The sequence below is a fragment of the Adiantum capillus-veneris genome, chromosome 16 (assembly GCF_014529385.1).
Source record: "Adiantum capillus-veneris isolate H3 chromosome 16, ASM1452938v2, whole genome shotgun sequence".
NCBI lineage: Eukaryota > Viridiplantae > Streptophyta > Polypodiopsida > Polypodiales > Pteridaceae > Adiantum > Adiantum capillus-veneris.
The window spans coordinates 76,128,149-76,150,506 of NC_140946.1; the positions used below are offsets into that span (position 1 = coordinate 76,128,149).

A 22,358-nucleotide genomic window follows, 5' to 3' on the forward strand; every position below is an offset into this window, starting at 1 on the left:
ATCCTAAGGAGTTTTTGTCCAGGAATTTTGTAGCACAAGTGGAGTCTTTAAATCTTGCAAACTTGATTGGACTTGATGAGGATGTTCTTTATGAAATTGTGAGAAGGTTGCCTCACTCCGACTGTGTGGAACTCGAAGGAAAGGAGCTCCTAGTCAATTGCTACTTTCTCACGGCCTTCGACGAGCATGAAGATCTAGTTTTTATACAAACCGCTTGTGTGTTGGGAATTGTAGAACAAGTGCAATTTATCACTTGGGACGTGGTTGCTCTTTTGGATTCAGAAAATGAAGTTCTAGAGATTTCTGTTTATCGCCTTAGCTTTGAAGAATTTCAACCCTTCTTAGAGCTCATCAATAGTCTACCTTTTTGTTTTGATCAAACAAATCGAGACCTCATTGAAGCTTGGATAGCTGAAGAAGAAAACCTAGAGTGGTATTTTCTTACTTCTTCATTTGCAAGCGAGTGGTTCTAAATCTCTATTGTATCCCTTATTGTAACTCGTGTTGTAATCTTTCATAATAATGGAGAGCCAACGCCAAATGTCTGGATATCCTCTTTTCTTTGGAGAGCCTGGAGAGGATGCAGAATTATTTTTAGCAAATTTCAAGATGTCTTGCTGTATAAAGAGGATAGTAACCGATCAAGAACGTGTAGAAATGTTTGAGGTGGTCCTTAGGAAAGATGCTAGTACTTGGTTTGACTCTTTGCCTGAGGAAGTTAATGGAAATTACACAGAAGTTTTGAATCGTTTTAAGAGATAGTTCTTTGATCCCCAAAACACTCAAAAACTATGGCAAGACATTGTTTCTCATAAGCAAAAAGACTTAGATGACTACTACTTGTACAAGCAAGAGTTTCTACGTCTTTGGGCTCTATGGATACAAAATGTTGCTAACCCTGGTGATGGTGCAGAATTTTTAAAGAAGGAGAGGTTCATAGCCGGACTCTTTCCTGACCTTAAGGTAAAAGTTGAGGCGGGTGCACCTGCTACTTTTGATGCAGCGGAAACTAGGGCTGCTGAGAAGTATAGGAAACTCAAGTGCTTAAGGGGAGAGGTTCCAATAGAAGGTCTTAGACCCAAAGGTAAGTCACAAGCATCAACATCTAGGGATCTTCCTGAGGTAACGGCTGAAGTGATTGAGAAGTTAAATGAATCTTTAAGCAGCCTGCCAATTCACCTTGCACAAGCTGTAGGTCCAAAGGGACAAGCAAAGAAGTCAGAAGAGAGAGAGCCACGAACTAGGAGAGTCTTGCAATGTTGGAATTGCGGAGAGTCTGGACATGGGATGTAGAATTGTCCTTGGCCCCGTGGAGAGCCAGGGAGACCTAACTTGAATTACCCAGTGATGAATGCAGGAGAAGGAGCTGGTCAACAACCAAGGCTTCTACAAAGGCCAAATGGACCAAGACCACCTCCACAAGGGGTAGAAGGAGTTCCACCTTTGCCAGATCCAAATGTGCATGTGGTAGAGGTGACAAATTCAAATGAGGTTGACATGGAAGCCAATGGCATTAAACGTGGCCGAGGGAAAGGTAAAGAGAAAGAAGGAGTCACATCACAGAGTGACCATGGACAAGGCAAAAAGGCAAAGGAGACCAAGGAAACCAAGAGGACTCAACGTCGTATCAACCTCCAAGACTTCCCTCTTGGACATGGTATGGCTCCGTACAACTTGTTGGAAGACATGAGAGGTAAGGGTCCTGATATTTCATGGCCTCAATTTCTTGCATTATGTCCACAAGTAAGGAGGGATTTAACAAGGGCAGTTAGCACTAGGAGAAAGGTAAAAGAGAGTGTGCCTGTTGTAAAAATTGCACAAGCTGAAATGAATGAGGACATTACACCGGTGCTAGACTGTTACATCAAAGGAAGATTGGTTAGGAAAGGTCTAGTGGATGGGGGTGCACAAATTTGCATCATGACAGAGGGACTCATGCAAAGACTAGGCATGCACATCCATGAGACACCTGAAATCAAAGTCAAGATGGCAAACAATAGCAAGGCTAGGTGCGTAGGCATTTGTAAAAATGTTTTTGTGGAGGCCTTTGGCATTAAGAAGGCAGTGGATTTCTATGTGATGTCTACCAAGGGAAATGGTTATCCATTTATCCTAGGAAGACCATGGCTAATGAAAATGCGAGCTTTGCAGGATTGGGAGAGTGGAAAGCTAATTTGCAGGAATGAGAATCACAAGAAGGTTGTCTTTGACATGAAGGAACAACGCCAAGAGGAGCTCCATGAAGAATCATCTCGAAGTGAGACGGAAGAAGATTGGACTGAAAACACTTCAGAAGAAGAAAGTAGCGGCAGCATTACTGAAGAGGAGTCCTCCATTGCAGTCATGGGGGTAAGGTTTAAGCCAAACAACCAGGAGACCTCTTCTCGAGGTTTGGAAGAGGTAGGTTCCCAAGAGAACCAAAAGGTGGAAGATGAAGGAATGTTAGAAGGTATGTTGTCTACAACACTTACAAAGGATGAAAGAGAGGAGTTCAAATGTGTGCTAAGGAAATTTCCGAGGCTTTTTGCTAAAGACTACACCGATGTGCGTGGAGTAGATGTTGTTCAACACAAGATTGAGTTGAAGCCAGAGGCCACACCTAAGGCTCAAAAGCTACGAAGGCTAGGAGTCATTAAGGAGCAGGCTCTACTCAAGGAGGTAAGAAAGCTTCTAGCAGCAGGTTTCATTTATCCAGTGGAGAATTCAGAGTGGGTCTCTCCCGTTGTTGTCACTCCTAAGAAAAACGGCAAGTGGAGGATGTGTGTGGATTATCGTCCAATTAATGAGGCAACAAAAAGAGATCACTTTCCCCTCCCATTTCAGGATGAGATACTAAATGAGGTAGCTGGTCATGAGAAGTACACTGTGTGTGATGGCTACTCAGGCTACTTTCAAATAGGTATCGCATTGGAAGATCAATTGAAAACAACCTTTATCACTCCTTGGGGTTGTTATGCTTTTAGAGTCATGCCATTTGGTCTGACAAATGCTCCTGCAACATTCCAACGTTTCATGAACATGGTGTTTCAAGCATTCTTTGGAAAGTCAATTAGTGTGTTCATTGATGATTTCTGCATTTATAGCTCAAAATCATTGCATCTACAAAGGGTAGAAGAAGGTTTAAAGAAGCTCTACGACATGGGAGGTCAACTCAACCCCAACAAGTGCCACATAGGTGAGGATGAAGTGATCTTGCTCGGTCACAAGGTTTCCTATAAAGGCATTGAGGTGGATCCTTCAAAGGCAAAGGCTCTTATTGAGCTCCCATCACCGAAGAGTCTTAAGGAGGTCATCTCTTTCATTCAGAAGGTGAAGTATATGTCACGCTTCATTCACTTAGCCTCGGAGTTGCTTCATCCTTTGCAAAAGTTGACACAACAAATAGAAGTTGCATGGTCTGATGAGCTTGAAGAGTATTTTTGTAACATTAAAGTCATTTTGTCAGAGCTACCAACACTCATGCCTCCTTGTTGGGAGTACACATTCTTTGTTAGCTCTAGTGTTGGAAGGGAAACAATTGGTGTTGTGTTGCTACAACAAGATCCCCACAGTACAAGGATGCGACCCATCTACTTTGCTAGTAGGGTCATGAATGCTTTGGAGAGAGACTACACAGAAGCAGAACTCATGATGCTTTCTCTCATGTTTGCGGTGAGAAAGTTTAGATCCTATCTGCTACCAAAACCTTTTGTAATTCTCACTGCAGAAAATTTGTTCCCTTGGGTGTCATCTCAAATGAATCTTAGTACTAGGATCTCAAAGTGGATTATGGAGTTGCAAGAGTTCCAATACTCTTTCAACGTAGAAGATAGTGTGCGTGCACAATTGGCAAGGATTCTCACTTATAGGGTACATGAGAAGGAAATTAAGGTGCCTCAAGTAAAGACCCTACCATTGCCACAACCAAAAAGTATTCCCAATGCTTTTACCTTGTTCTTTGATGGAGCTTTTCGTCGAGCCACAGGAAAAGCAGGGGGAGGGCTAGTGTTGCTCAACCCAAGTGGAGAGGTGGTCATGAAAGAGAAGGTCAATCTACCAGGCTCAACTAGCAACAATGAAGCAGAATACGACACACTACTTCATGTTTGAAGATGTGCATTGGCCAAGGGATAAAACGTCGCATGGTAAAGGGAGATGCACTTCTCATTGTTAAACAGATTTTAGGCATTTGGGCATGCAAGAATGAAAGCTTAAGGACAAAAGTTCATGCCATTCGTAAGATGTTTAATCAGAAGTGCAACTATATCATATTCCGAGGAAACAAAATGAAGATGCCGATTTACTTGCACAACAAGCAGTTACATGTGTTGAGAGAGAAGTGCAGGTCATCATGGTGGCAGCAGCTATCAAGCAACCGAGATACCAGGGATTGGAGTCATTGGCTCCCATTATCGGCTACATTTTGGAGGGTGAGTTTCCACAAGACTTCGCGAAGGCTCAGAAGAGGAGACTCATGAAGAAGGCAAGTTTCTATCTCTTCCTAGAAGGCTCCCTCTATCAAAGAGGGAAGGATCAAGTGTGCACAAGAGTACCAACTATCGAGGAAATTCCAGCCATTCTAAAAGGTTTGCATGAAGAGGCATGTGGTGGTCATTTTGCCCAAGAATCAACTGTGAAGAAGATTTTGCTTGCGGGGTATGTTTGGCCAAGCTTGCATGTGGATGTTCAACATTGGTGTAAAAGCTGTCACAATTGTCAGATAAATGTAAATAGAAGGTTGGTGCATGGCCCGAGGCAAATAGTGCTTGCAAATGGACCCTTTGAAAAGTGGGGCATTGATGCTATGGGTCCTCTGCCTAGGACAAAAAATGGTAAACTCTACATTCTAGTGGCTGTAGACTATATGACTAGGTGGGTGGAAGCTCAAAGTGTGGCAAGAGTGAATGAGAGGACAGTTAGCAAGTTTGTGTACAATCACATTTGTTGCAGATTTGGCACACCTTTGGAGATTGTTTCTGATAATGGTCCAGGGTTTAGGAAGGGCTTGCTCACAGAAGTCTGTGAAGAGCTTCACATTCTACATCGTCATAGCACACCATACTACCCACAGTCAAATGGTTTGGTGGAGAAGGCTAATGGTGTCATTGCAGGAATCATTAGAAAGATGGTGCAAAACAAGACAAAATTATGGGATGACTTCTTGGATGGTGCCTTGTGGGCATATCGAACCACATATAGGGAATCCACGGACTTCACACCATTTCACTTGGTCTATGGTCAAGAGGCTTTGCAGCCTATCGAGCTCAACATTCCAACAATGCGACTTCATGGAAAAGGAGCACAAGATGATCAAGAGGTATGGATGGATCGACTTCTTACTTTAGTGGAGCGTGAGTGGAAAAGAGAAGCAGCATACGAGTGCTATAAGAGGAAAGCCACACAGACAAAGGAGAAGCTTGACAAGAAATTGAAGGACAAAGGCATCAATGAAGGAGATCTTGTGCTAAGGTATGACAATCGACTCGATAATCGTTTTGATACCAAATTTGAAACAAGATGGCAGGGGCCATACATAGTCAAGAAGGCTTTCAATTCAAGTTACTATCAACTTATGGACTTGAATGGGAAAGAGCACTCCAGGAAGGTAAACGGCTATCGCTTGAAGCCTTACTTGAGTCGCCTTCTACCAAAGGATCTACCAGAGCAAAAGGCAACTATTCCATGTAAGTATTGTTCCATGAAGCATGAGTGTAACACAAACCAAAATTCCAAGGGGCCAAACAATGAAGATCTTGTCAAGGACTCTGAAGCACTCTCTTTGGAAAAGATTCTTTATGATGGTACATGAATATACCATCATCCTGGGGGAGGGCTAATGATAGCCGTTTTTCGGCTCTCTGTGATTGCCATAGTGAGTTATCTCCCCCTATCAAATCACTCAAACACTGTGGTTACCCTCACCCTTTCACTGTATATAGGTGCGTGTGAGTTAGGGGACTTTTCCCATGTTTCCTTATTGAAATAAAAAAACCTCAATTAGCTAGTCATTGGGCTAGTTGAGCCAAAAAAAATAAAAAAAATAAAAATTATAAGTATATGATGGTCCATTTGTGTGTAAATATTTCATTGTATATAGGGCCTAAATAAAAAGATTTTTCATAATTATTGTGGTATTTATTTAAATATTTCTACCTATGGTGTGTTATTTATGCTATGTACATTGACTCACCATTACCATATTTTTTCTTATCATTTTGCATACTCTTTATTCCATATAAAAAGAATTTCATGCAAGCTTCTCTTAATTTTGGTGTAACTCCATCCCAACAAAAATCCAAAAAAAACTAGTTTTATTTATGTGTATATTTTTTCACCATTGTGATTTTTCCCTTCCTACATCTATTTTGTTTTTTTTTTCTAAAAAATTAGAACACCAAAAATATTTATCTTTTTATGGTAGCCTCATAATGAGAGAGATTTCTTTTGACCCCTTTATATTTTTTCCACTTATATTATTTATATTTGACATGTACATATTTTTTAGACCCCTCAATATTTGATTTTCTTAGTTGTACTATTCACTTATATCATGATCTCAACAATATATTCAATTATAGACCTACCAAATAAGGTCAAGGGTAGGTGGCATGCATACATGCACTATGGAGGGCTCACTCTTGGAGGTATTCAAAAGAATCATCCAAAGAAGGACCCCACAAGGACCTTGTATAGTGGAAAAAAACGGTCGGTTTTGCTGAATTTTTAAAGTTCACTTGCTCTCCGAATTTGAAAAGGTGATACAAACAAAAGTTAGAGCTCGTGGGTTGAACTTTTGCCTCAAATTTTTTCATATTTTTTTGAGCTACGAACTGTGAGCTATGATTTTATTAGTGGACCCCAGTTTTCCCATGCTATGCAGCCACACTCTCTCTTTCACTTTATCATTTTCCTCTTTCACACACACTTCTCCACTCATCATCCCCACCTCTCTCACCACTCCTCTCTGCACCCTACTCACCTTCTCCTCAACCTTGAAGAATAAGAAAAACCATGGTGAACTCATACCTCCCACACACAATTCCATTCCAAAATTGACCACCTAGTCTCATTTTTCCTCCTCCAATTTACCCATATCTATCAAAAAAACCACAAAATTCAGCCTCTTCTCTTAAAAGACAGCATCATGGTGGTTGATTACTCAGCTTCAATTACCTTGTCTCTCAAGGAAGGTCAAGAGTGGAGAAAAAATGTACCGTCAAAGCTAGTGGACCGTCAACAAGCGTCAAAATTGGCCCTACTCAAGACACTTGGAGCATCAACCTTGTAAGAAATCCACCTTTTCTTACCTCTTAAGAGTTTTTCTTCCTTATTTGTATCCTACATGGATACTCCCATTGTAAATATCCAATTCCATTTGTAAATTAATACTAACTCTACTAACACTAACCCACTATGAAAAGTCCTATCACCTCCATTTCTCTCCTCTCTCTTTCCCCACCAACTTCTTGATAATTCCAAGCAAAAGAAATTAGATAAATTGCTGAAAATCTAACCCAACCATGGTTAGAGGAGTAACCCTAGCCTTCAAAATTGCTATAAAAGGAGGGTGTAGCTAGCACAAAAAGGGGAGCCATAAGCAAGAGCACTATGCTATAGCTTGAGAAGCAAAGCTCAACCTCTCTAGAAGGAGCTCTTGAGTGGAAGCTCATTGTCTTATGCATGTGCATGTGTTGTAATAGGGGATTAGCAAGGGAACTCTATGCCATTGTAAGAGAGAGAGTGATCATTCAATTGAGAGTAGGAAATCTATCATTTCTCCTACTAGTGTAAGCCCAACATTTGCTGAATCAAGGAGGGTGGATTTGGACTAAGCTTGGATACTTTGTCTCCCTTCCAACGTGAAGTAATGGACAACAATGATGCGTAAGTGTCTTGGTGTTTTTTGTTAAGTTCTTGATAGCTTGTCTCTGGTGTTGTCATCAATCTAGCCATAAATCCCACATACTGTAAGAGGGCGACAGGGTGGAGAGGACTCCCCTAGCCTTAAGACAGTGATTTGGGTGGCTTTTCTTGTGATGTGTTGTGGTGAAATTTACGCAAGCTATGTTGAACAAATACTAATCTCACTTTGATTTGTCATGACAGATTTGTAAGAAGGTATTAATGCAACAAGCACCCCCTCTCCCTTTCTCTCTCTTTCTTAAATATATAGTTGTGTTTGCTTGATCATTGCCGATACATTTCAAAGCATCCCGAGCACTATCTCTCTCTCTCTCTCTCTCTCTCTCTCTCGTGTTTTAGTGTGTGAGAGTGTTCCATTGGTGTTAGGGTTAGTGTAAATTCCTTGCTTGTTTGTGGGTTGCTCTAACGATTCTCCTCTTTTGCGTCCTAATTCGCTCTTAAACTAGGTGGTGCCCCTTGTGTAGTTGGGATTTGGCTGTGGGTTTGTTGTTTTAGTTTGTGTTGTGTTGTGCCCCAGCCCCATTGAGCAGCACGAGAGCCTTGAAGGGTGTCTAGAGGTTGCTCTTCTTGTCGCCCGCCCCGGACCGCCTCAATACTTGTAAAACACATCCAAGGTAACTGAACTTTTGTCTTGTTTGGATGGATGCAGGTAAGGACTCTATCTTATCTTGGATGGTTTCTTTTCTTTAGCAAGCTAGCCTACTTTGGATGGAACACTCACTGATGACTTGGGAAGTTCTTTTACTATCTGCATACTGAAAGGGGATCTCTTTCCTACAAACTTTGTACTTAAATAATTCTAATACTGTTTTGTTTTTGTACATATCTATTCCTTGATTCCATGGCCAGCTGTCTTTTGAATGTAAAAATTCAATTATGTCTTATTAATTAAGATTTAACAGTTACACACACACACACACACACACACACACACACACACACACACACACACACACACACACACACACACACACACACACACACTTGTATGTGAAGCACTAATCGAGTGCTTAATTGCTGATTTGGTGGCTAATTTTGGTGCTGAATTTGATGCTAATTTTTTGATTTTATGTGCAATTTTAAGTCATAAATTATGTGCACACAATATGTGCAAATCTATGTGCCGACTATGCCTGCTTGTGTGTAGGCGAAAGTGCCGAAATTGGTGCAATTTGGGGCTGTTTTGGTCTTGAATTTTTTATGTGAAGCGTGCTTTAAGCGTGCTTGGTGTTGATTAATCTTGAGATTTGTATGATTGACTCGATGTTTATTTGATAAGATTTTTTTTTTTGATAGTACTTATTCAACATCCAAGAGTTGGTAATTTTTGTACTAATTTTAAGCGCAATTTCAAATTGATTTGTGTGCAAAAGGATGTTATTTGGTGCTTAAAGACTAATGTTTTTGCAATTGTGGCCATTGATTGATTAATTTTTGTGTTTCAATTGTGTGATGGTGTGCCTAAAGGATGGTAGAATGATCAAGAATTTTTTTGAGATTTTTGGGTAATTTTTAGCAATTATTTACTAAAATGTACTTGATGCTACTAATTTTTGCCAAGAAAATCTATAAATTTCCTAATCTGGGAAATTTGGGGAGTGTCAAGAGGTGCCATATCAAATCAAGAGCATGTTTGTGATTATTGATGAATTTTGGCAAGTTTTTGGAGTTCGTTCCGTGCTAGGGTAATTTTTTAAAGTATTTTTATTTTATTTCATTCTTTTTTGTCTTTTGAATGTTTTTTAGTGTATATAGTTTCTAAAGTGGTTGTTTTTAAATTTATTATTGTCTTTTAAGATTTTTTTGTGTATATTTTTTGTGTGTTTTTGTGCATTTTATGTGTTTTAATATGCTTTTATGTATTTTTGTGGGTATTTTTGTTAGTTTTAATTAGTTTAGCTTAATTTCATTCTAATTTTATTTTAGTTCATTTTTTTGATTTTTTATTAGGTTATCAATTAGTTAGTTTTTTTAAGCTAGTATTTTATTATCTTTTTAGGTTAGTGTTGTCGCCTACCTACCTACGGTGCATCGCAGATTCGCAGGCCTCTCCACACATACGGAATTGGTTTACAGGCCCTCCTGCCTTCAAGGCGCTACTCTTCATACCCGGAGCCAATACCCGGAGCCAACACCTCCCACCGCTGAGTCACTGACCTACCACAAACCCCTTGAGCACTACACACCAAAGTTCTTCATATGAGGACAGAGGCTGCAGCTCGGGCGTACACTTTATACGCTGTGGAAAGAAGCCCATTCTCTCTCTCTCTCTCTCTCTCTCTCTCTCTCTCTCTCTCTCTCTCTCTCTCTCTCTCTCTCTCTCTCTCTCTCTCTCTCTCTCTCTGGCTCCACCCCTACCTCATCATACGTGGATGCCCCCGACTCTTCATACGGGCCTGCTACAGTCCTCGTCACTATATGGCACGATTCTAGGCCAGAGGGGATCTAGGGCCCAAATTTGGGGGCGCGAGGTGGCTTTAATCTCCGCCGTCGGATCACAAAGTGAACTAGGGGTGAACTGAGGGTGAACTAGGGGCAGATAAGCTAGGGGTGGGTGAACTGAGGGTGAACTAGGGGCGCCTAAACTAGGGTGTGATCATGTGTCATGCCAACATGGACATCGACGTGCGCTAGCGTGGTGGTAGAGAATTCGTGTGGCAACCGAGACGTTCCAGGTTTGACCCAAACCCCGCGAGGCAGGCGAACTAGGGGTGAACTAGGAGTGAACTTGGGGCGCCATTTTTGCCCCGAGTTCACCCCTAGTTCACCCCCTAGTTCACCCCTAGTTCACCCCCATTTCACTGCGTAATCCGACGGCCGAGATTAAAGCCGCCTCACGCCCCCAAACTTGGGCCCTAGATCCCCTCTGGCCTAGAACCGTGCCATATAGTGACGAGGTGCTACAGTGCCCTCTACCACTTTCTCTCTCTCACATCATTATACGCTTCCCTACCTCAACTCTCTCTATCTCTCTCTACGGAGCCACATTCACCAGACTCTGTCACATTCTCTTCCTACATCCCACTACCCTTGAGGCTTGAAATCCCTTCCCAACACTAAGCTCTCCATCTCTCTCTTCGCCAACCTTCATACTCTTTCTCTCTTCAATCTTATGACTCATCCTAGCCGTTGACTGATCTCTTCTTCTTCCTACGACGTTAAAGATTCTCTTCTTCTTCTTCTTCTTCTTCTTCCTACGAACAACTCCTATGCCTCTCTCTATACCCAAAATTCATACATTGCATAGCACGAGCCATAATACCCAAGGTGAGCGTCATGCATAGCAAAAAAAAAAAACCCAGCTCATGAGACTTCATCTTCCTGAACTTGACACTCACATTAATCCCCCATATGCGGATAGATTTTATTGTGTAAATCAGTGCATCAAGCACAATTACTAGCTAGATTACATCAATTGTGATACGCAATAACTGAATTTGAGTGAGTGCCAGGTATTTTGGTACCAATTGGACTTTGAAAAAACATCTAAATTTTGGAGAGATACACATCTTGAAACTAGGATGACCTATGGTCACTCGTGTGGCGGTTTTAATTTAAATTAAATGCCATAATTGTGCAATCAACAGGGAGTGCAATGCTAGAATTGTAAATTAGTGCACAATTTACATTGCGACCACCAAAGGGCAAAACAAATTAGTTTAAATTCTAGTAAAAATTGTGTATTTTGACAATCCAGAGTTTTGCAAATTAATTGCACAATTGATTACACAATTGCTTAAAACCAAGGGATTACACAGACCAGGAGTCGTTGCAGTACAGTGGTAAGTGACTTACCAACTAGTGCTACAGCCACAAGCAATCATGCCATTGCAAGTGACAGTCAGAGTAGGGATCACATCTAAATTTTAGCAGTGAATCTTGAAATTGATAAGACAAGGTCATTCATGGGAGAGGCTAATAATAAAAAGAATAAAGTGCTTAACAGGCCAAGAAGAAGAATGGAGCAGCAGAGGATGCAGACACAGTCAATGGAGACAATGGCTAGTCAAAGCAACTATAATGGGGCTTCATGCTCACTAATGACAATCAAACCAGCTAGCGTCATGCTAGAGCTGATCGATCATTTCAAAGATTTTCCATGCTATATGGATGATGCAAAAAATTACTATCTAAAGTCCAAGCAAGATGCCCTAAAAAGTCCAACAATACAGGTTGTGGAAGCAGAAGAAGCTACAAGCACGGCCAATCCATAAAAAAGCCTAATGGAAGATTGTATAGGATCCGTGTACATGAAGCTAAAACTAGGTTTTGAGTTAGACATATATATGTTGTCCAGGCAAGATCTTCTAGAAGTTAACAATTCTCGAGGCACCGTGCACTTGATAAAAAACAATCTGATGAACAAAAACTTTGGCAGTCTCCACAGAGATGTGGAAGGTAGATGGCACAAATCCAAATCAGCTACATAAGCAACGAAAGGAATAGATCAGTACTTCATAGCTCATGAAGATGGTTCAAAGTCAGGTCAAAAATACATATCGACAAGTGGTAATTTTTACCGCTTAGTAATGAGCTTACCGTTAGCTTCAAATACAGATCCAGTGGTGTCTTAGACCACGGAATCCACTCAAATGATGGGGCCTACCACAGGCCATCTGCCAAAAAATAAAGCCATTGTGAGCAGAAAAGAATTCTTTGAAGCTGTTTGAGGATAGATCGAACGGGCACCGAACTGGTCGGACACGTAGCCGGACACCACGTTTGTACTCTATTAGTTTTCCGAGCTAGTGTAGTAATACTATGTGTAAATCCTGATTCTAGAGTAGCAGGTCAATTCTGTGAGTTGTAATGCTGTCATGATAGTGTAAAAGTCCATGTGGACTGGCCACTGGCCATTTAGAAAGCCCTAGGTATAACGGTCAATAACTTTAATGTGAAAAGAGGCTTACTTTTAGAAGAAGAAGGGAGCTCTGAACGCTCAAGCTACGAACTGCTCCAACTTGTAATCATCGCAGTTAATGAATGGGTAATTAGTTTTCAATTCCGAAACATGCATTGTTTTCCTCTTTCTTTGCTCTCTCATTTTAGTGTAAGCATTGTCGGTTTTGCTATGGTTTGTGACTACGTGTTAGTGAGCCTTATTTGCAGATTTGAGTGCTTAAATCACTATTTTTAGTCGTTTTGACCATAGGAGAGTGTTCTTAGACCATAGGATGACATTTTTGGCAAGTTTTGTTGCAATTTTTAGGACCTTTTCATGATGGATCGTGATTTTGGTACCTTGTCGGATTGCAAACAGGCTTGGTAGGATAGTACCCCTAGGTGTCCTAGACCTCCTCCTAAAGTTCCGTTGCATTTCGAGTCCATTCGAGTGTCGAAATGGCGTGATTACCTAGAGCTATGAGAAAGGACATAGGCAGATTTTCTTGATTATTGAGTGTTCGTTTGCTTGTTGAGTAGGCATGTTTGCTTGTTAAGGTTCACTTCTTGAGATTGACGATCTCAAAGAGTCTCCGTGCTCCATCCGAGTCACTTCCCTGAGTATTGACATTACGTTAGTACCAAAAATCTATGCTGCAGATGTCCGTCGCGGCAACCTGCTAACATTGGCGTCGTTGTCGGGGATATGATCCTTAGATGGTGAGTGACCTAGTTCGTATTTAGAGCATTATTTTTTGAAGATTTGTCTCTCCATTCCATTTACACTTTAGCAGTGAAGCAGCTAGACAGGGGGTTTAGTGCTTGATAGAGTCTAGAAGTCGAGGACTTGCTAGATCTATTCTTGAGAAGTAAAGAGGGTTGTGAGTGAGATAGCCAAAAGCATTTTATTCTTCAATTTTCTCTATGCTTTTAGAGCGCTGTTTCGTTTTTCGTTTTGACTTTATTTTGTAACGTTCAGTTTGTTTTTATTTTTATGTTTCATTTGAGTACTTAGGAGTAGGGTAAGTAGAAACTACCATCATCAAAGTTGGGCTAAAAGCTTGAGGAAAAAACGGGTGAAAACCATATTTCGGCCGAAATAACCATAACTCTGAAATTCTAAAAATTTGATGGTAGAGACCTCAAAAGTGATCCAAATTCAAAAATTTGTAGATCAAGGACATCAGCAAACTCTCTAGAAGTAATCTAGGAAGTTTGGCCAGAATTTGTGGAGGAACATGCATCGCGATCCATGTATCTTAGAGACCATTTTTGGTAAAAAGTGATCAGTGATATTGTGCATCAGTGGGAAATTGCTCTGATCAAGTTTGCTTGAAAGAAAAACTCAAAAATCACATCAGAATTGACTGTTGGGGCAAAAACAGCAAAAACAGGGATTCGGACACAAAATTGGACAAATCTTGAGATTTTGGGATCCAAATTTAAAAAGGTGTGAGATTTGGCTTCTACAAGGCATAGAGAACCAACATAACAAAATTCATAAAAAAATGCTGCCAAACATGAATCGCGATCCATGTACCTTTTTGACATTTGGGACTGACATTTGACAAGTACATCCCTGATAGCATCTAGAACAATTTTTCCAAAAGGCACAATGTCAAAAAATTTAAAAAAGTGTGTCAAAATAGCCAAATACAGAAACTAGCCAAAAACCGCAGGGCATACAAAAAAACTCACTTTTGACTAGAAAGAAATTGTCCAAATTCAAAAAGATTTGGGAAAGAGTATCACCATAACATGGACTATAAGTTGACCAAGTTTCATGTCAAAATGAGGTCAAATATGGATCGCGATCCATGTACCTCATGAAATTTTTGAAAATTTTTTGACTGAGATTTGAGCAGTAGATAGCTGGTACCATTTGGAACAACTTTCCCAAAAGAACCATATGCAAAAAAGTTGTAAAAAGTGGTCAAAAGAGCCAAAAATAGTTCATTGTCAAAACTGCCACAACAAACTGTAGAAGTCAGTTTTGGTTGGGCAAAACTAATCCAAATTCAAAAAGATTTGTGGAGCAAGCTACAAACATCATAAGCTATCAACACACCAAAAATTCAGATCCAAATGTGCTAGAACATGGATCGCGATCCATGTACCCCTGAGAAATTTTGGTCAGAAACTTTTCCAACCTGTAGCAAAGACCATTGTGAACAAAAGTCCCCGAAGGAGTTTTGTCAAAAAAGTCCAAAAAACTCATCAAAAGTGCCAAAAACAATTCAAGGTAAAAACCCTAAAACAGACCTAGGGATTGACTTTTGCATGACCCAAACAATTCCAAATCACACAAAAACCATATAGCAGGGATTAGGAGACCAAGGGCAAGCTGTGTGTCAAGTATCATTACTATCTGACACGTAGGTACATGGATCGCAATCCATGTTCCTTTGTCACAGACTAAGACCAAACTTGTACCATAGATAGAGGACATCACAAGGAGTCTACTGGTCTTTAGTGAATCTGGATATCAAAAACCAAACCAAAAGCCCTAAATTGCCAAGTACTCTGACAAAGTGCCAGAACTAACGTAGCTTTCAATCCGGAGGTCCATTTTCAAAAATTTTGATACTATATGACCTCCTAATCATGCTAATTATGATGGTACCAAGAGCAGTCAATTTGGGCTCCAAACATGGATCGTGATGTTACCATATACATGTGGTAGTGATGTGTGTGAACACACTAGGACCGCCGGGGCATTTTTTTCCCTCTTTAGGAGTGTTTTCCCCCGAGCATTGTATATACTCCCATCACTCTATGGCTATCTATCTTTTCCATTGCACACTAAGTAACACACTCTCTATTGTGTGCCTTGAGCTTCCTTCATCTTCTCCAAGCTGTGTGCGTTTCTTTGCAACCCTAATTCCAAAAATTGGTACCAGATTAGGTTGCATTCTCCCGGGCTTAGTCGCCAGCTGCTCCAACACACGCCTGCTCACTTTCTCCGATTTCAGTGAGCTTTGGCAAGCATTCGCAGGTCGACAAAAGTTTCAGGAATGCTCGTAGAGCTCAATCTACTCAGAATTTTGATTCGGGCTCATTTCGGCCTTCATTTCCACTACAGGCAGGTCTTGCTGCAAGGATTGCTGCTACTAAAGTTGTTTTGCCTACGACAGAACAAGCTCGTTGGGATGTAAAGGATGCGCAGGCTCATGCATTGATTGCATTGTCTATGAAGCGCACCATTGTTCCTCACATCCATTCAGCAAAATCAAGAAAACCGGCTTGGGATATATTGGCTAGTCTTTATGCAAGTCGCAATGAGGCTAAAATTGCTTTGCTGCGTAAAGAGCTGGAGTCGAAGATTATGCATGAGGAAGATGATATGGACACTTTCCTTGCTAGTGTCAAGGATATCAATGAGCAACTTATTTTTGCAGGTGAAGTTATTTCAGACAATTCCCTTGTGCAGACTATTCTTGATGCCTTACCAGATTCTTACTAGACTTTTGCTAGTACTTGGAGACTTATGACCCAAGGAAATCCAGAAGTTGTCAAGTTTGATGCATTATGCACATTGCTATTGCAAGAGTCACTTTCTAGAAAAAACACGACTAGACAGCGTGCAGTTGAATAGGCTTTTATTGCTTCTCAAAGAAAGGGTGGTAACAGTAATGCAGCCGCTTCTTATGGTTCTGCTGCGAGTGGCAAAAATTTTGTTCCTAATGCTTCTGCTGGCAGCACTTCGTCTGGCCATTCTGGTGATAAGGGAAACCAGAAGATGTGTTGCCATTATTGTAAAGCTAATGATCACTTGATCAAGCAATGTCCTAAGTTAAAGGCCAAAGAGGCTAAGAAGAAAGAGGGTGGTTCCACTGCAAATGCTGGTTCCACTACAAATGCAGCCATTGTTGAGTCTTCTGTAAAAGGAGACTGTAATGATGATGTTGATGCAGAATGGGATTTTAGTGCAGAGGGCACTTACAATCCTGCTGTCCATGATGCATGCTTGTCAGTTGCTGCAAATTCACATGTGTGGTATTTTGACAGTGGTGCTACAAAGCACATACCTCACATCGTGAATTGTTCACCTCTCTCGAGTTTGTCCCTCATAAGAATTTAGTCACTTGTGCCAACAATGCCTCTTATCCTGTTCAGGGAGTTGGAAAGATTGTGCTTACTGCTACAAATGGCAGTTCCTTCACACTTGTTGATGCACTTTATGTACCTGGGATCAAGAAGAATCTCTTGTCTATATCCGCACTTGCTAGACTTGGACTTGTAGTCAATTTTGTGGATGACAGATGTACAGTTCATGATCTCAGTTTTGGTGATGAAATTGTTGCATTTGGCCTTTTGTGCCATGGACTGTATAAGCTGACTTTGTACGACAAGTGTGGACAAAATTTTGCAAATGCCGTTGCAGATTCAAGGGCTATTTCAGATGCAAAACTTTGGCATGCACGTTTTGGTGATATGAATTTTGCCAGTTTGCTACGTTTGCAGAAATCTGATAGGGCTGCTTCTTTGCTGCCTCTTGAAGCACCTGTCAAACATGTTTGTGAAGGCTGTATTTTGGGTAAGATGCAGCGTTCTAAGTTTCCAAAGGATGGTTCAGTTCGGGCCATATGCAGGTTGCAGCTTGTGCATAATGATGTTTGTGGGCCCATGCAAACTCCGTCCTTGGGAAATTACCTTTACTTCGTGACTTTCATTGATGATTACTCCAGGCATGCATGGGTATTTTCGCTTAAAGCGAAGTCCGAAGTTTTTATGTGCTTCAAACAATTTCTGGCTATGGTTGAAAATGTCTCGAAATGTACTATGGGCACCCTCCGTTCCGATCGAGGGGGAGAGTATATGTCTCATGAATTTAATGCATTTCTGGCTAGTCGTGGGATGAAACATCAATGTATAGTGCCTTATACACCTCAGCAAAATGGTGTTGCTGAGAGGAAAAATAGGTCACTGACGGAAATGGCACGATGTATGGTCAAACGTCAAGCTTTGTCGCATTCTTTTTGGCTTGAGGCCATCATGTGTGCCACTTATGTACTTAACAGGTATCCTACGAAAGCTTTGCAGTCTATTACTCCATATAAAGCATGGCATGATAAAAAGCCTTCTATTGAGCACATGCGTGTTTTTGGTTGTTTGGCATATGCTTTGATGCCACAAACACAGCGCAAAAAATTGGATGATAAGGCTGTCAAATGTATTTTTGTTGGTTATAGTGCTGAAAGCAAAGGTTACAGGTTATATCATCCGCAAACAAAGCGTATTTTGGTTTCACGGGATGTAGTGTTTGTGGAAGATTCTGTTCAGCCCTTGCTGTCATGTACTAGAGACAGTAATGTAAGCTCATAGGACATTTATGACACTTTGTTGCCTCTTCTCAGTGGTGGAAATACGAATGTAATTTACAATGAGGCTGTTACAGATCAGCCTATTACTGATGCAGATGTACATGATGTACTTGATGAGGAAAGGGCTGAAAATGAGCAGGCTAGAGGTATGCCAAAATGGCTGGTGCACTTTGCATGACAGTAAATTGAATGATCCTTTGTCTAGTCGTTGTCGGGGGATATGTGTTCGCTACGTGAGCCGGGCAGTCGCCGGGCCTCTGGCTGTGGGAGGTGTGAAAGAGAGAGAACAAGAGACAATGATAGCTCTGCCAATCACCGCAATCATCAATTAATTGAATATTACTTTGAGTACAACTTAGTCCTTATGCCAAGGCGGGCTGTTAACAGCACCGTAACTTGGATCATCTGCTAACTAGGAGTTTAGGCTTCCGCTTTACAGAATTAACCAGGCCGTTAACGACACCGGACTTAAAAGAATGTTAATTCAATCTCTATATGATGATGGTTGTGGAAATGTCCTCCTGTCGCTTTATACTGTCTTTGAATTATCTGCTTCAATTACCTTGGAATTTGCAAGTTTCAATTCTATTTGCTGCTTCAATTTTCATGCTCCCTGCTTTATATGCTTTACTCTGCCATAATTACCGCTTACAAGCTTCAAGTTTCTTCTCTAATCGACTTGATTATTATTGCCTTCAAGCTCTGTATACCTTTGATTACCTCTTTTCGAGTATCCCTTGTCACACAAATTTCCTTGCTTGCTTCGAATTGCCTTTATCTTCTCCTCATTATGCCTCTTTGCTTTGGTAGCCCTTATTCTTCGTTCAAGCTCGAGAGAGAGAGAAAGAGTCTCTCCTTTGCTTTGGTTGGATTGCCGATCAAGAGAGAAGCTCGTCCTTAGCTTGGATTGGAGAGTGAGAGAGAAAGCTCGCCTTCTCTTTGGTTGGCTTCGAGATCAAGGGAAGGAGCTTGCCTTCCTCTTGCCTTGCTCGTTGATCTCCTTCATACTCTTAATCTTCGCTCATACTGCCCTAAAATAGACCCCCTCCCCAATTTTTGCCTCGGCCCATCAGTCACGGCGCCGTGGTTGACGTGGCGCGGGACACGGCTTGATGATGTGACAGGTTGAATGTCGAGGCACACGGAATGCGGCTGGACCACTGACAAAATTATTCGCCCTGGCGTCTTCTCTCTTTCTCGTCTCTGGCTCGCGCTCATCAGAGCATCCATGCTGCCTGCGCGAGTATCCCAACCTCTCCCCGTGTTGCCTGCGCCCTCCTGCTCACGCCATTGCTTTTTCTTTTTATACCTTTTGTTCACACACTCAATAAAACCCTCAAGTGGGCGGCCTTTCACTGAGCCTTTGGGCGGGCGGCCGACTTAATGCCCTTGTAGGGCACCACATTTGGTATACATTTCGGCCAAGACACATGCACTCAATGCACTCCATGAGTCGTCATTTCAAACAATGAGCTCATCAACATCTTTTTGTGCTTTCGTAACTAATGGCACACATAACCACATTTGGCACGCATATGATGCTTCCATAAAGGCGCCACTCTTTACAATATTGGGCAAGGCAAGACTCTCAAGAAAGCAGAAGGTCATCACCCATAAGAGGCATGGTAGCTTCTTGTGAATTCTAATGCTCATAACAACATTGCAAATAATGCCAAAAGTTGCCCAGTTTAGTCGCGTCGACAATTGACACCGACCTTAATCCTAGATTATCTGATCAACCTAGACTATATCTGACGAGCCGTAAATTCCTGTAGAACTCTCAAACTGCATAAAATGCATACAAACCCTGCTGAGGCTATAAAAATCCCAGACGGCACACCGACCTAGCGGACCGGACTGGTGCGGAAACGGCCCTCGGTGAATCTTTAACGGCCAATAACTTGGCAACCGTAACTCCGATCACTGATCTGAAAAGACCGACGCGTTCCACAAAGTGAGCACTTTAGTCCTATGCATTCATTTCATTTTTGTCACCTCAGATGCAGTTGCCCAATACGGTACGGATCCGCAATCGACTTGAACTTTAAACTGCCATAACTTCTTCACCGTAGCTCCAATCGACGAGCCGTAAAGATAGGCCGATAGAGCACTTCAAGCATTGCAGTTTTAGATCATAATCTTCCATCTGTTCTGACATCAATCATAATCATTTTTGGTATCATTGAGACATCTGTTGGCCCTTTCAAGCCGCATCTGGCATACATTACTCATTAAACTTGACCTGTTATCAAGCCCTGATCACTGCTCACTAAATATGTAGGCTTCAAAGAAGCTTAGCTTGCATTTCTCTGCTCTTTTTCTCTTCATGGTAGCGGAGTTGCACGACATTCACCCCCTCTGAACCTGCATAGCCTCCGGTCTGTGCCAATAGCACTTCAATCTGCATCTGCTACAGGTACCTTAAGCTCTTTTCCATCATCAACAGACTCACATAACTGGTAAACTTATGATAGATGAATCAAGGCTTATACCCTATCATCAATGTTCTAGCTTAATCATTAGGTAGCTGTCCATCAAAAATCTCTGAATTGTATATACCGTATCTTCAAAGCATTCAATCATGGATAACTTGCTTAGTGAACCCCGCAGACTCAAGTGCTCCAGTTAATGATGCACACGGATTGACCATTAAGCTCTCTCTTAAGGAACCTTGTCAAGCTCAAGTATGCCTTACTCTGTCTGCACACGGAATGGCCGTCAAGTCCTTTACTTCAAGTTTTGTTAGCAGAACCAACTCAATAGATGTGAAGACACTTCATCAATTGTCCAAAGAAGTCAGCTGGAAGCCAGCCATGTAATCTTATTGACTGCATAACCAAAAACTCTTTTGACTCGGCATAATCTAGAAAACAAAAACCTTGTACCATGCAACCTGCTACATCAGATAGCTGGTACTCTTCAAATTTGCAAATGGCACTTTAGTAGCCCCTCGAGATCAAATGGGAAACCAATCATCTGCCCCACTGTGAGCATTCCTTTTAAAAATTTGCACCATCCTCCAGGATCATAGGGAATGTACAAGAAATTTCACTCAATAAAGCATAAACATAAATTAGCCCACAAATATTCATGAACACCGCCTGGATCATATGGCATATATAGTAACTGACAGCAATCAAATCTAGCATGATAATCTCCTGGGTCATAAGGCATATATAGTAAATGCCAAGAATCATAACTAGCATGATAGCCTCCTGGGTCATAAGGCATATATAGTAACTGCCAAGAATCATAACTAGCATGATAGCCTCCTGGGTCATAAGGCAATGGATGGTCATATTTCAAGTATATTTCATTTCCACAAACTTTCTCATAGCATAGGAGCAAAAAGTCCCAAATTCCCATCATAGCAGAACCCAGAGGCAAAATCAATTCAATCACTATGGTTTCCAAAATATCAATCTGCATTTGTGAGTCATTGAATTCCATCACTTCATTTGATACCACAAACGCTGCATGGCTGGATTCTATATTAGGCACAAACTTCTCTAGAGCCTCATCCAAAAGAGACATAAGCTCTTCATCATATGTTGCAGGATGTTCTTCACTGCTCTTGTCACAAGGAACTCGAAATTCCTCTAGCGCATCATCAAGTAGATCCATAAGCTCCATATCTTCCTCCTTGGAAGAACCACCTAGTTTCTGAGTATTATCACAGGAAACCTCATCGCTTGTTTCATACATAGGCACAAATTGTTCTGGCAGCTTCACACTCCCATTCAAATATCTTTCCACTTCAATAGCACAAGTCTCAGCATGCATTACAAAGATAGCATCAATTTCTTTTTTCATAGCATCATCATAGCAAACCCTATAACCTGTAGCAGTCATAGAATGATCATCATCCATCACCCCCTCTGAATATGCATCTCCATAATCATAATCTTTGTCTTGGTTCACATCAAATACATATGGTTGAGCATCAAATACATCTACATCATCACCAGTGTCCTGAAATGCAGCCACTTGTATAGCATCATCCAAAATAATTTCTTTTGCATGTAATGCTGCATAAGCATTCTCTTCATGTTCTATACCCAAAGAGCACTCCAAATGGGCATCCACATCACATATTGACTCTGAAAAACATGTTTCTTGATCACTGCTAGCAACTATGCTTGTATGCAAAGCATGTACTGGCTCTGAGAAACCTGCTTTCTCATTTATGTCACTTTGAGAGGATATGACTGCTTGCTTAGCATCCATAGAGTCATATCTGCTTTGGAATAA

At 41.2% G+C, this 22,358-nt stretch overlaps 1 protein-coding gene across 1 annotated transcript; it reads right to left on the reverse strand.

Moving 5' to 3' along the window:
* Window positions 1–21,155: 21,155 nt before the first annotated feature.
* LOC147439300 (uncharacterized) lies at window positions 21,156–21,812 on the reverse strand. The gene has a single exon (XM_086483998.1). The coding sequence runs from the start codon at window positions 21,810–21,812 to the stop codon at window positions 21,156–21,158; it is 657 nt and encodes a 218-aa protein (XP_086340124.1).
* Window positions 21,813–22,358: the final 546 nt, after the last annotated feature.

Bases quoted from the DNA above. Each gene is read 5' to 3' on its own strand.
- LOC147439300 (XM_086483998.1), bottom strand. From the start codon at position 21,812: ATGTATGAAACAAGCGATGAGGTTTCCTGTGATAATACTCAGAAACTA.